The sequence below is a fragment of the Meleagris gallopavo genome, chromosome 24, assembly GCF_905368555.1.
Source record: "Meleagris gallopavo chromosome 24, MGAL_WU_HG_1.1, whole genome shotgun sequence".
Lineage (NCBI taxonomy): Eukaryota > Metazoa > Chordata > Aves > Galliformes > Phasianidae > Meleagris > Meleagris gallopavo.
In genome coordinates, this window is record NC_139427.1 from 4,666,510 (window position 1) to 4,677,982 (window position 11,473).

Sequence of the window (11,473 nt, forward strand, 5' to 3'; positions counted from 1 at the left end):
GGGACCCCAAATCACCGCTGCCCACGTGCGGTGCCACCACTGCCGGCTGTGACACGTCGGTGCCCACCCCCCCCCCGCGCCGCCCCCTGACGCAGTGCCCCCCCCCCCGCTCCGCGTTCCGCTCTCCGCTCGGCGCGCGGCTGCCCACGCCTGGAAATGGAGGGGGGGTGAGGGAGGGAGGGGGCCGGGCGGGCCGTGGGGGGGGGCGGGGCCGCGCATACAGATGAGCCCTCGGCCCCATTGTGCGCGGCGCGCGGCGGCGCGGGTTCGGCTCGGCTCGGCCCGGTTCGGCTCGGCCCGGCTCGGCCCCGCCCCGCCCCGCCCCGCGCCCCCCCCCTCCCTTCCCCCCTTTCCCTACCCCCCTCCCCAGGGCCGCGTTATGGAGCCGGGGCCGCGCGCGGGCTGAAAATCCCGCGCAGCTTCCGCGCAGCCGCGCGCGCACGGCGCCGCCAGGGCCATCTTGGGCCGCTCGGCACGGTGAGAGCGGGGCCGGGGCCGGGGCCGGGGCCGGGGGGGACGCGGGGGCACATTTTGGAGGGGGGAGGGACGCGCGCAGGGGGCGCGGAGCTGCGCCGCGGCTGAAAATCGCCCCGCGACCCCCCGAGCCGGGAGCGGCGTTCGCCGGGCCTAGAGCCTCCCCGGGTGCGTCGGACTGCGGGGATGGATGCGGGGGTGTCCGTTCCCCCCCCCCGGCACCGCTGACAGCGCGGCGCGCGCAGCCGCCCCCATCCCGCCACCCTCGCGCGGGGCCGGGGGGAACCGAAAGCGTCGCGCTGCTTTCGGGGGTGGGAAATACCCGGGGTGGGGGTGGGCAGCTCCGGGGGGCGGGGGAAGTCCCCGCGGGTTCCCCCGCCCCGCTGTCACCGATGGGAGGACGGAGGACGGAGGAGGGGAGGGGGCTGCCGCCGCGTTTCCAGGGGTGACCCGAGGGGGTGACATCGGGGGATGCCGTCCCCCGGGGGTGACCCCTGTGGGGGTGACACTGCGTGTGTGTAGGGGGGGGGCGGTGTCTCCCCCCGGCTGGCAGCGGGGCAGGCGCGTGCCGGCGGTGCCGTGCCGGGCAGGACGCCAAGTCCCAGAGCCGGGGGGGGTCGGGGAGGGAGGTGGCGGCTGTGCCCGCGGGAGCTCCGCACCTCCCCGCACCGTGGGGGGGCGGCGCTGCCCCGCATCTCTCCCGGCGCCCACTTCCTGTTCCCCCCCCGCCCCGCAGTCCCGGTGTCGGTGCCGCCGTCCCGCAGCGCCCGATGAACTCCATGAACCCCATGAAACCGTCGCTGCCGCCCACACCGCACGGGTGAGTGCCGCCCCACGGCCGCCCGGCGCGTGGCATCCTTCCCCTGTACCCCCCCCCCCCCACCTCTCCCCCCTAATTAAGTTGTTTTTCTTTCTAGTGATGGTTCATTTGCATATGAGGCTGTTCCCTGGCAACCGAGCACCAATCAGCCGCCGGGATCCCTCTCCGTGGTAACCACCGTCTGGGGGTCAGCAACACCTCGCAGAGCCAGGTACCGCCCTGCCCCCCTCTCCCCCACCCCCCCCCCGTGCCCCACACTCCTGTCTGCCCATCCCCCCCAACCCCATCCCCGGGGTCTTGGCTGCCCTGTAAGGGTGGGGCTGGGGGGAGGCTTCCCGAAGGGGGTGGGGTCACCTGGTGTGGGCGGGGCTTTGTGGGGGGGCTCTTAAGTGTTGGGTGGGGGGACTCCATTGAGACCCCATTGACCCCCACTGAGACCCCACTGACTTAATGTTGACTCCCACTGAGATCCCATTGACACCCACTGCGATCCCACTGGCACCCAACGAGTTCCTACTGACTTTCATTGACACTGAAACCCCACTGACTTAACGTTGACAGCCACTCAGGCCCCACTGACTGTCTCTTGAGCCCTAGTGAGACCTCACTGATCCTCACTGAGATGCCACTGACCCCCACTCAGCACCCGTTGACTGTTGATACTGAGACCCCATTGACTTTCCATTGAAAAATGAAAGATCCCACTGACACCCAGTGAGTTCCCATTGACTTGCATTGACACTGAGACCCCGCTGACTTACCACTGACCCCCGCTCAGACCCCACTGACAGTCTCCATACCCCCAATGAGACAACACTGACAACCACTGAGCCCGCAATGACTTCCCACTGACCCCCCCGAGACCCCACTGACCGACCAATGACGCTCACACTCCAGTGAGACGCTGAGACCCCCGTGCCGCTCACTCCCCCCACACACAGAGGCGTCAGCGGCTCCCGGTATCACCACCCCACACGCTGTGCCCCCCGCCCCAACCCCACATCCCCCCCGCAGGTTTTTGGCAGCCCCATGGGCCCCGGGGGCGGCAGCTCCAGCACCCCGCTGCTGCCCGGCGTGGCGGGCGCCGGTTCGGGGATGAGCTCTCCGCAGTTCCTGGCGCAGCCGCCCTTCGCCGAGCCGGCTCCCACCAAGGGCTACGTGCAGCAGAGTGTCTACGGCCGCGGCTCCTACCCCGGCGGGCCCGGCTTCGCCCCCAGGTAAGGCGGGCACGGCACGGTGCGGTGACACCCGGCACCACCGCGGCTCCCCCTCCCCACTGCCTGTGTCCGCAGCTACGCGGGCAGCCCCGGTGCCATGGGGCTCCCGGCACACGCCGCCCGCCCGCCCCCCACCGCCGACTTCACCCAAGCGGCCGCCGCCGCCGCCGTGGCCGCCGCCGCCGCCACCGCCACGGCAACGGCCACGGCCACGGTGGCGGCGCTGCAGGAGAAGCAGAGCCAGGAGCTGAGCCAGTACGGCGCGGTAAGGATGGCCGCACGCGGGGTGGGGCGGTGTGGGCGCACGGCGCTGACCGCCATTTCCATGCCGCAGATGGGAGCGGGGCAGCCCTTTGGCACGCAGTTCCTGCCCCACGCCGCCCCACGCGGCCCCACCGGCCTCAGCCCCGGCGGCATGGCGAGCGTCATGGCACCCCTGGGCGTGGGGCCCGCACGAGCAGCCGGCGTGGGCACGCTGTATGGCACGCAGCGGCTGCCCCAGCACGCCTACCCAGGGCCCCCACCCGGGCAGCAGCTGCCGCGGCAGGGCGTCAAGCGGGCGTACGGCGGAGAGGTGAGTGCGGCTGCGGGGCTGTGGGGCTGGCGCCGGCGCTGCGTTGCCAGAACCGTGCTGACGCTGTGCCCGCAGGGGTACCCGGCACAGCAGTACCTGCAGGGCGGGCAGTACCCCGGCACGCAGTACCCCCCCAGCGCTCCCCAGTCCTCAGCGTCGTCCCCGTCCTACCCCGGGCACAGGATGCAGCCGGGCGTGGGCCAGTACCTCTCTGCTGCGGGCGGCACCGGGGCTTACTATAAGGTACGGGAGGGTGTGATGGGTGCGGGGCTGGCGCTGCGGGGCGCGCGGTGCTGAGCCGGGGCTGTCACCATCCCTGCAGGCAGCTGAGCAGTTCAATGGGCAGAGTGGAACCTTTGGCACCTACAGCCAGGCAGCTGTCAGTGGGGTGAGTGCTGGTGGTGTGGGCGTGCTGTGGGGTTGCCAGCACTGCCACACTGTGCTGGTGGTGGTGATGATGGTGATGGTGATGGTGATGCTGGTGGTGATCATGATGGTATCCCCACAGCCAGGGCGCTCGGTGCCAGGGTACCCCAGTTCACCCCTGCCTGGGAACCCCACACCGCCCATGACACCAGGGAGCAGCATGGCACCCTACATGTCCCCAGGCCAGGACGTCAAGGCTCCCTTCCTGCCCGACGTGAAGCCCAGCATGGCTGCCCTGCACCCCTCGCCCTCAGGTAGGAGTGGTGGGAGGACTGCTGTGGCGTTGCCCCTTTAAGGGCTGGGTGCTGCAGGGGGTGGGTGGGGTTTTGCCTCAGGGGTGTGGCCAATGGGAGAGGGTGTGGTCTGTGAGGGGAGGGGCATCATAGGTACTGTCCAATGACAGGTGGGGGTGTGGCTTTCAGGAAGAGGGCGTGACCATAGGATGTGGGAGGGGCTTAATGCAGGGGTGGGGCTTCAGGGGGCACCTGGGAGTGGGAGGGGCTTCCCTATGGGGGTGGAGTCAGCTGGGACCAGCAGGGCTTCATGGGCAGCTATTAAATGTGGGGTGGGTTGACCCCACTGAGAAAGCGAGCTCTCATCGACCCCCACTGGGACCCCACTGACCCCCACTGAGACCCCATTGACCCCCTACTGGGACCCCACTGAGCACTCATTGACCCCCACTGGGACCCCCCTGACCCCCACTGAGACCCCATGACCACCCATTTATGCTCACTGAGACCCCACTGACACCCACCTTGTCCCCACTGGCCATCCACCGCCACCGCCGCCACCCCACTGCCACCACTGCCGCTCCACAACACCCACCGCTGCCCATGGATGTTCACCCAAGGTCCCCAGCCACCCCACTGCCACCTCCTTGACGTCCCCTGCCCACCTGCTGTCCCTGCAGGGCCGCCCGCAGGTGAGGAGCTGCGCCTGACCTTCCCGGTGCGTGACGGCGTGGTGCTGGAGCCCTTCCGCCTGCAGCACAACCTGGCTGTCAGCAACCACGTCTTCCAGCTGCGCGACTCCGTCTACAAAACGCTGATGATGAGGTCAGGGCGGTGCCATGGGGGTGGGGGGGGGGAGCTGCCGTGACATGGTGTGGCACCGCGGGGCACTATGGAGCATCGGGGGCTGAGTGGGGACAGCGATGGCAAAGGGTCCTGCATGGCACAGTGCTGCATGATACGGCCCTATATGGCATGCATTGGTTCTTATGGCACAGTGCTCCATGATACGGCCCTACATGGCACAGCATGGCACCGTGCTCCATGATACGGCCCTATACGTGGCACAGTGCTCCATGATACGGCCCTACATGGCACAGCATGGCACCGTGCTCCGTGATACGGCCCTATAGTGGCACAGTGCTCCATGATATGGCCCTATACGTGGCACAGTGCTCTATGATACGGCCCTACATGGCACAGCATGGCACAGTGCTCCATGATACGGCCCTATACGTGGCACAATGCTCCATGATACGGCCCTACATGGCACAGCATGGCACCGTGCTCCGTGATACGGCCCTATACGTGGCACAGTGCTCCATGATACGGCCCTATACGTGGCACAGTGCTCCATGATACGGCCCTATCCGTGGCACCGTGCTGCATGATACGGCCCTATACGTGGCACCGTGCTCCATGATACGGCCCTATCCGTGGCACCGTGCTCCATGATACGGCCCTACATGGCACAGCATGGCACAGTGCTCCATGATACGGCCCTATACGTGGCACAATGCTCCATGATACGGCCCTACATGGCACAGCATGGCACCGTGCTCCGTGATACGGCCCTATACGTGGCACAGTGCTCCATGATACGGCCCTATACGTGGCACAGTGCTCCATGATACGGCCCTATCCGTGGCACCGTGCTGCATGATACGGCCCTATACGTGGCACCGTGCTCCATGATACGGCCCTATCCGTGGCACCGTGCTCCATGATACGGCCCTATACGTGGCACAGTGCTCCATGATACGGCCCTACATGGCACAGCATGGCACAGTGCTCCATGATACGGCCCTACATGGCACAATGCTCCATGATACGGCCCTACATGGCACAGTGCTCCATGATACGGCCCTACATGGCACAGCATGGCACCGTGCTGCATGATACGGCCCTATACGTGGCACAGTGCTCCATGATACGGCCCTACATGGCACAGTGCTCCATGATACGGCCCTATACGTGGCACAGTGCTCCATGATACGGCCCTACATGGCACAGCATGGCACAGTGCTCCATGATACGGCCCTATACGTGGCACAGTGCTCCATGATATGGCCCTACATGGCACAATGCTCCATGATACGGCCCTATACGTGGCACAGTGCTCCATGATATGGCCCTACATGGCACAATGCTCCATGATACGGCCCTATACGTGGCACAATGCTCCATGATACGGCCCTACATGGCACAGTGCTCCATGATACGGCCCTATACGTGGCACAGTGCTCCATGATACGGCCTTACACAGCTCAGCACGGCGCAGTGCTGCACATCATGGTGCTGAGCAGCACGGCATGGCTCAGTGCATCTCCCCCCATTCTCTGCCCACCCTGCTGCCCCCCAGGCCCGACCTGGAGCTGCAGTTCAAGTGCTACCACCACGAGGACCGACAGATGAACACCAACTGGCCGGCCTCCGTGCAGGTCAGTGTCAACGCCACGCCGCTCACCATCGAGCGCGGCGACAACAAGACCTCGCACAAACCGCTCTACCTGAAGCACGTCTGCCAGCCCGGCCGCAACACCATCCAGATCACCGTCACCGCCTGCTGCTGCGTGAGCGGGGCCGCGGGGCGGGCGGGGGGCTGCGGTGGGTTGTGGGGCCACCCCTCACCCCGCTGTCGCCCCGCAGTCGCATCTCTTCGTGCTGCAGTTGGTGCATCGGCCCTCGGTGCGCTCGGTGCTGCAGGGCCTCATCAAGAAACGGCTGCTGCCCGCCGAGCACTGCATCACCAAAAGTGAGTGCCAGGAGCCGGGGGATGGTGTGGGGTTGGTGGTCTCCTCCTCACCCGCCTCTCGCCCCTTCCCCAAGTTAAGAGGAACTTCAGCAGCGGGACCATCCCGGGCACGCCTGGGCCCAACGGGGAGGACGGGGTGGAGCAGACGGCCATCAAGGTGTCCCTCAAGTGCCCCATCACCTTCCGCCGCATCCAGCTGCCCGCCCGGGGGCACGACTGCCGCCACATCCAGGTGGGGATGGGATGGGATGGGATGGGATGGGATGGGATGGGATGGGATGGGATGGGATGGGATGGGATGGGATGGGATGGAAGCCCCCGTCGGTGCCAGCTCAGCCTCATCTGTCCCACAGTGCTTCGACCTGGAGTCCTACCTGCAGCTCAACTGCGAGCGGGGCACGTGGCGGTGTCCTGTGTGCAAGTGAGTGCAGCCTGTGGGACTGGGGTGTCCTCCTGGAGCCATCCCTGGGTGTCCCTGTGGGGTTGTGCCTCAGTGTCCCTCACTGTCCATCCCTTGGTGTTCCAGTGGAGCCATGCCTCGGTGCCCATGCAGGGTTGTTCCTTGGTGCCCCCACGTACCTCTGTGTCCCTGTGAGGACATCCCTTGTTGTCCCTCACTGTCCTATGGTGTCCCCATGGGGATGTCCCATGATGGTGTGCCTCAGTGCTCTTGTCGACCCGTGCCTCAGCATCCCCACGGGGATGTCGCATGGTGTCCTTCGGTGTCCCAACGGAGCTGTGCAATGGCATCTGCACAGGGCCATCCCTTGGCCGTTCATCCCTTGGCATCCCCCGCTGCCCCTGTTTGTACCCAGAGGGCCGTCCTCTGCTGTCCCCTCACTGCTGTGCCTCCCGCAGTAAGACGGCGCTGCTGGAGGGGCTGGAGGTGGACCAGTACATGCTGGGCATCCTGATCTACATCCAGAGGTGAGTGCTTCCACCCCCCGACCCCACACGGCCACGCTGCCCACCGCCACGCCGTGCCCACCACCCCCAGCTCGGACTACGAGGAGATCACCATCGACCCGACGTGCAGCTGGAAGCCGGTGCCCGTCAAACCCGACCTGCACATCAAGGAGGAGGCGGACGGGCCGGCTCTCAAACGCTGCCGCACCGCCAGCCCGGCACACATGGTGCTGCCCAACATCATGGAGATGATCGCGGCGCTGGGGCCGGGCTCCTCGCCCTTCGCCGCCCCGACGGCCGATTACGGCACGCAGGGTCAGCGTAATCCCACCGCGGTGCTCTGACCCCCCCCCCCATTTGACGCCTGCCGCCACGCTCACCCCATTTCTTCACCCCCTTTTTCCCCGCAGGTTCCACGTTCCCGGCCCCATCAGCCTACCCAGAGCCGTTCACCCCCCGCCGCCCCGGCACGCCGACGCTGGGGGACTTCGCACCGCCCGCCTCCTTCCCACCCGAGCTGCTGCCCCCCGACAAGCCGCCCGCCGCCCCCCTGCCCGGACAGGTCGTTAATGGGGGGAGGAGGAGGAGGAGGAGGAAGAGGAGGAGGAGGAGGAGGGTGGCGGGGTGCTGAAGGCTGCTGTCCCCGCAGCTGCCTCCCGCCGGCCGGATGGAGCCGTCCCACGCCGCCGCTCTTCACGCCATGGGCAGCCCGGCACAGCATCGCGCCGTGCCCCCCCCGCGGCCCCCGCCGGGCAGCGCCGGCCCCGATGTCACCTTCAGCACCGCGCCGGGAAGCGGGGATGGGACGGAGCCCGCGCTGGATGTGAGTAGGGGGGCGGGGCGGGGAGGGGGGGATGTCCCTCATGGTTCGTAGGGGTGCGAGACCCCTGCTGGGCTCCAGCGTCCCCTGGTGTGCCTTGGTGTTGCTCCATACCCACGGTGTCCCCACGGAGCTGTGCCTCCGTGTCCCTCAGCATCTCCCATCCCTCTGTGTGTCCCAGCATCCCTGCGGAGCTGTGCCTCGTGTCCTCCTGCTGTCCCCATGGAGCTGTGCCTCATGGTCCCCAGGTGTCCCCGTGGAGCTGTGCCTTGGTGTCTCAGCATCCCTCAGTGTGCCCCACTGTCCCCATAGAACTGTGCTCCAGCGCCCCTTACTGTCCCATTAAGGCTGTGCTCCAGCGTTCCCTTGGAGAGCCGCTTCCTGGTCCCCAGGTGTCCCCACGGAGCTGTGCCTCAGCTCCCCGCAGGGACCTCCCGTTGTCCCTCAGGATCCCCTTACGATGTGTCCCCATTGGGCCATTTCTCGTTGTCCCTCGGTGTCCCCACGAAGCTTCGGTGTTCCTCCTTGGTGACATGCCTTGGTGTCACCTCCACGTAGCTGATCTGTGCTGCATTGCGTGGTGCCCATTGGGTCCCCGGTGGGGGGGGGAGGGGGGAATCCCTCGCTGTGCTGGGTGTTTTGTGGGGGTACAGAAGGGGTTTATAACGCTTTGGGGGGGGTTGCTGGGCTGCGCCCCACCTGCAGCTGCTGCCCGAGCTGACCAACCCCGAGGAGCTGCTGTCCTATCTGGGCCCCCCCGACCTGCCCAGCAGCACCAACGACGATCTGCTCGCCCTCTTCGAGAGCAACTGAGGCCCCTCCCGGCCCCGGGGGGCGGCGGGCGGGCGGGCAGCCCCACGGAGCGGCCCCGTCCCGCAGAGCGCAGCGCTGTACATATGTACAAACACTACCGCCCCGCTCCATTAAAGCCTTTCTCTCCCATGGGCCTCACGCGTGTCCGTGCCCCGCGTGGGGAGGGGTCGTGGGGGATGGAGGGGGGGCTGAGCGCAGGGTGCGGGCCGGGCTCGGGGGCGCGCTCCCCCCTCCACGTGCGCGTTCCCGCCGCTCCCATCCGCCACCCGCCTCGCGCATGCGCGCCGTTCCCCGCGCGCGCCCGGCCCCGCCCCTCCCCACCCGCGGCCCCCTCCCCTCTTTTTTTTTTCATTCTTCTCTTTTTCCCCATCTCGCGCTCCCATTGGCCCCCGCCCCCGTCGCTCCGTGACGCGGCGCGCGGCGATTGGTCGGCGCGCTGCGGGAGGCGGGCGGCGCGCTCCGTATATAAGGGCGTCGAGCGGGTGCTTTCCTTCCGCTGCGCCGCGCTCTCCGTGCTGTCCGCTGTCGTCCCCGCTGGTCGCCGCCCGCGCCGCCATGGCCAACCCCGTCGTGTTCTTCGACATCGCCGCCAACGGCGAACCTCTGGGCCGCGTCACCTTCGAGGTGGGCGCCGCGGGGGCCGGGGGTTGGGGTGGGGGAGGAGGATGGGGGGGGGATGGGCGGTGCGGGGGCGGCTCCACGTGGCCGGGGCGCCCCTCGGGGCCGGGCGGGAGCGCCGCGTGGGGAACAAAGGAGGGAAGATGGGGGGGGGGGGGGGAAGGGGGGAGCAGCGCTGCGGGGCCGCGCCGCAAACCGCGCCGCCGCCATTTTGTGAGCGGGGCCGCCGCACCCCCCGCCCCCCCTCAAAGCCATCCGTGGGGGGTGGGGTTGGGATGCGCGGGGTGGGGTCACGGCGGGGGGATGGGGGGGGTTTAGGGTGGGGGCAGCGCGGTGGGATTTCGGTTGGAAGTGTTGGGATTTGGGGTCGTGGGGATGTCGGGGGGTCACGTGGGGTTGGGGGTTTTGGGGAGCTGCGATTTGGGTTTGGTGGCGGTGTTGCGGCGAGGTTTGGGAGTTTGGGTTTGGGGTGCCGTGTGGGGTTTGGGATCGCGGTTGGGAAATCGCAGTGGGATTTGGGTTTGGGGGTCTGGGGTTGGGCTCAGGTTGTACTGCATCGCCGTGGGTCCGGGGCTGGGTTTGGGTTCAGATCTGGGTTTTGGGGTCAGGAATCCAGGTGTGGGGTCAGCTCTGGGTCTCGGGGTCGGTGCCAGCCCGGCGTTCCCCCCCCGCCGCATAGCCGGGCTGCTTGGGATGCCGCCCCCGTGACGGCGCAGTTTCCAGATGCCGCAGAGCTGCCGGGGGGGTGAGCGGCACCGCAGCCCCCCCTGAGCACCGCGCCTCTCTTTGCAGCTCTTCGCTGACAAGGTGCCCATAACAGCAGGTGGGTACGGGGTGCTGGGGCTGCTCCCCCCACAGCTGGGCTGTGCTCACCCCTTTTCCTTTCCTCGGCAGAGAACTTCCGTGCGTTGAGCACCGGTGAGAAGGGATTTGGCTACAAGGGCTCCTGCTTCCACCGGATCATCCCCGGCTTCATGTGTCAGGTGTGGCAGCACCAAGAGCTCCCAGTGGGGGTTTGGGGGGTCTTAGCACTGCAGCACTGCCCCTTACTCTGCTGCTACGCAGAGCCGTGTCGCATGTGGTTATGGTGAGTCTATAACCAGAAGTATATATGCATATATATATTGTTTTTTAGGGTGGTGATTTTACACGCCACAATGGCACCGGTGGCAAATCCATTTACGGGGAGAAGTTTGCTGATGAGAACTTCATCCTGAAGCACACAGGCCCTGGCATCCTGTCCATGGCCAACGCCGGCCCCAACACAAATGGTTCCCAGTTCTTCATCTGCACCGCCAAGACTGAATGGTGAGCATGGGGAGGGGGCGCGGCGTCACACTGCAGTGACCCGGGGAGGAGCCGGTGCCCCCCGATGCCACCCACACTTCTCTGCAGGTTGGACGGCAAGCACGTCGTCTTCGGCCGCGTCAAGGAGGGGATGAACGTGGTGGAGGCCATGGAGCGCTGCGGCTCCAAGGATGGCAAGACGAGCAAGCAGATCACCATTTCCAATTGCGGGCAGCTCTCGTAAACCTGCGTCTCAACGCCTGACATTCCGCCTGCAGCTCGGGCAGCTCGCCCGGCGCGGCCCCCCCTCCCCTTGTGCTCCTGACTTACTGCTGCGTTTCTACTGGGTCTCGCCGCATGTGCACAGTCCGACTGGACTGCAGAGTTACGTTTATGAGTCTAAATAAAATGAGTTAAACCACTGCAGTGCTGTTCTTCTCTTTGGGGGAAGGGGGGAGAGTGGAGTAGAGTGGGGATCCCTGTGGGATCGGCTCCCCCCTTTCCTGGTGTGAAGTGGCACAGTGACCTCA

General features: G+C 67.0%; 2 protein-coding genes across 2 annotated transcripts; both read left to right on the top strand.

The window, feature by feature from the left end:
• Positions 1-322: 322 nt before the first annotated feature.
• ZMIZ2 (zinc finger MIZ-type containing 2) lies at positions 323-9,167 on the top strand. The gene is given in 20 exon segments (XM_085208478.1): positions 323-477; positions 1,211-1,294; positions 1,392-1,480; positions 1,483-1,505; positions 2,309-2,511; positions 2,587-2,776; positions 2,846-3,085; positions 3,161-3,328; positions 3,408-3,473; positions 3,594-3,765; positions 4,425-4,569; positions 6,107-6,317; positions 6,394-6,499; positions 6,574-6,731; positions 6,853-6,920; positions 7,358-7,426; positions 7,497-7,720; positions 7,816-7,967; positions 8,055-8,228; positions 8,931-9,167. Coding segments are annotated over 19 exon segments (2,616 nt in total). The 5' UTR covers positions 323-477; positions 1,211-1,244; the 3' UTR covers positions 9,039-9,167.
• A 330-nt stretch (positions 9,168-9,497) lies between these two features.
• On the top strand, positions 9,498-11,365 carry PPIA (peptidylprolyl isomerase A). Its single transcript, XM_085208480.1, has 5 exons — positions 9,498-9,662; positions 10,449-10,479; positions 10,551-10,639; positions 10,792-10,964; positions 11,052-11,365. The coding sequence occupies exons 1-5, from the start codon at positions 9,594-9,596 to the stop codon at positions 11,185-11,187; spliced, it is 498 nt and encodes a 165-aa protein (XP_085064606.1). The 5' UTR covers positions 9,498-9,593; the 3' UTR covers positions 11,188-11,365.
• The last annotated feature ends 108 nt before the right edge of the window (positions 11,366-11,473 follow it).